The sequence below is a fragment of the Cyprinodon variegatus genome, unplaced genomic scaffold (assembly GCF_000732505.1).
Source record: "Cyprinodon variegatus isolate N-32 unplaced genomic scaffold, C_variegatus-1.0 Scaffold2866, whole genome shotgun sequence".
NCBI classification, from domain to species: Eukaryota; Metazoa; Chordata; class Actinopteri; order Cyprinodontiformes; family Cyprinodontidae; genus Cyprinodon; species Cyprinodon variegatus.
Window position 1 is genome coordinate 7,418 of NW_015153319.1, and position 1,050 is coordinate 8,467.

The following is a 1,050-nucleotide window of genomic DNA, read 5'->3' on the forward strand; positions in this document are numbered from 1 at the left end:
TTTGATCAAATGCTAACCCAACTGTTTTTAATATTCTTTTTTGTTTCTGCATTTTTTATTTTTTTCCTACTTGCTTTGATTCTGTTTTATCTTCCTGTATTTTAATCATGTAAAGCACTTTGCATTGTCTTTGTACTGAATTGTGCTATACAAATAAATTTGCCTTGCCTTGCCTATAGTTTAATGTATGATTTACATTTTAAGTGGCTTATTATAATCCCCTCTGTCCTTATGGTCCCTCTTTAGGTGTATCAGTGTGTCTGCGGTACATCACAGGCACTCAGAGCAACAAGATTTTCACCCTCAGTCCATCTAGCTCCCGTCTGAGCCTGAACATCAATGGACCATTGATATATCAGCTGTCTTTGAACTACCAAAGCATGTACCTACTGCCGAACATCAAAATCTGGCCTGATATGAAGTCCAACATTTGGACTAACATCTGCATCACTCTGGACACAGTAAAGGGTGTGGCTCAGATGTTCAGAGACTCGGAAATGAGCAGCAGGAAACTGATAAATAATCAGGTGAGGGCAGATTATTCACAAAGATTATTAAAGAAATCCATATATATGATTTAATATCATGTAGAACCACTTTTTGGAACATTAAGTCAAGGTCCCTCTAAATGAAACCCTCAGCATTACATAATTCAATCAATAATTGTTAAATAAATACATAGTTTGATAGTATATAATTTGATATAGTTTGACAAATTATTTAATATGACAATGAAATTGTGAAATTAATGAATGGAAGTAAACTTTTCAGCTCATTATAAAATATATTTCATAATAATGAAAGAAATTTAAAAGGTTTGACAATTTATCCCATTAACATACCGTAGATTATTTTTGAGGCATTTTTATCAAGCAGTAGTCCTGTGTGTTATGATTACAGGAATGTAATGAAATAAATGTAAAATATTACACATAAGTATGTTATTTATCATTATCTATAAATTGAACGTCCCAATCTTTATGTACGGAGCCCCTCTGATGACATGGTCAAAAAAAATGTTTAATTGTGGCCACAAAGTAGTATTTCGTG

The 1,050-nt window shown here is 32.6% G+C and overlaps 1 protein-coding gene across 1 annotated transcript in view; it reads left to right on the top strand.

Annotated features, from left to right (window-relative positions):
• The window catches only part of LOC107081081, a gene marked incomplete at its 3' end in the record, with an annotated part of 8,712 nt that overhangs the window by 6,457 nt on the left and 1,205 nt on the right, over nt 1-1,050 (top strand). Inside the window, exon 3 of the mRNA XM_015369296.1 lies at nt 247-527. Coding sequence (XP_015224782.1) covers nt 247-527 — 281 coding nt within the window. The remainder of the gene's footprint in view (nt 1-246; nt 528-1,050) is intronic.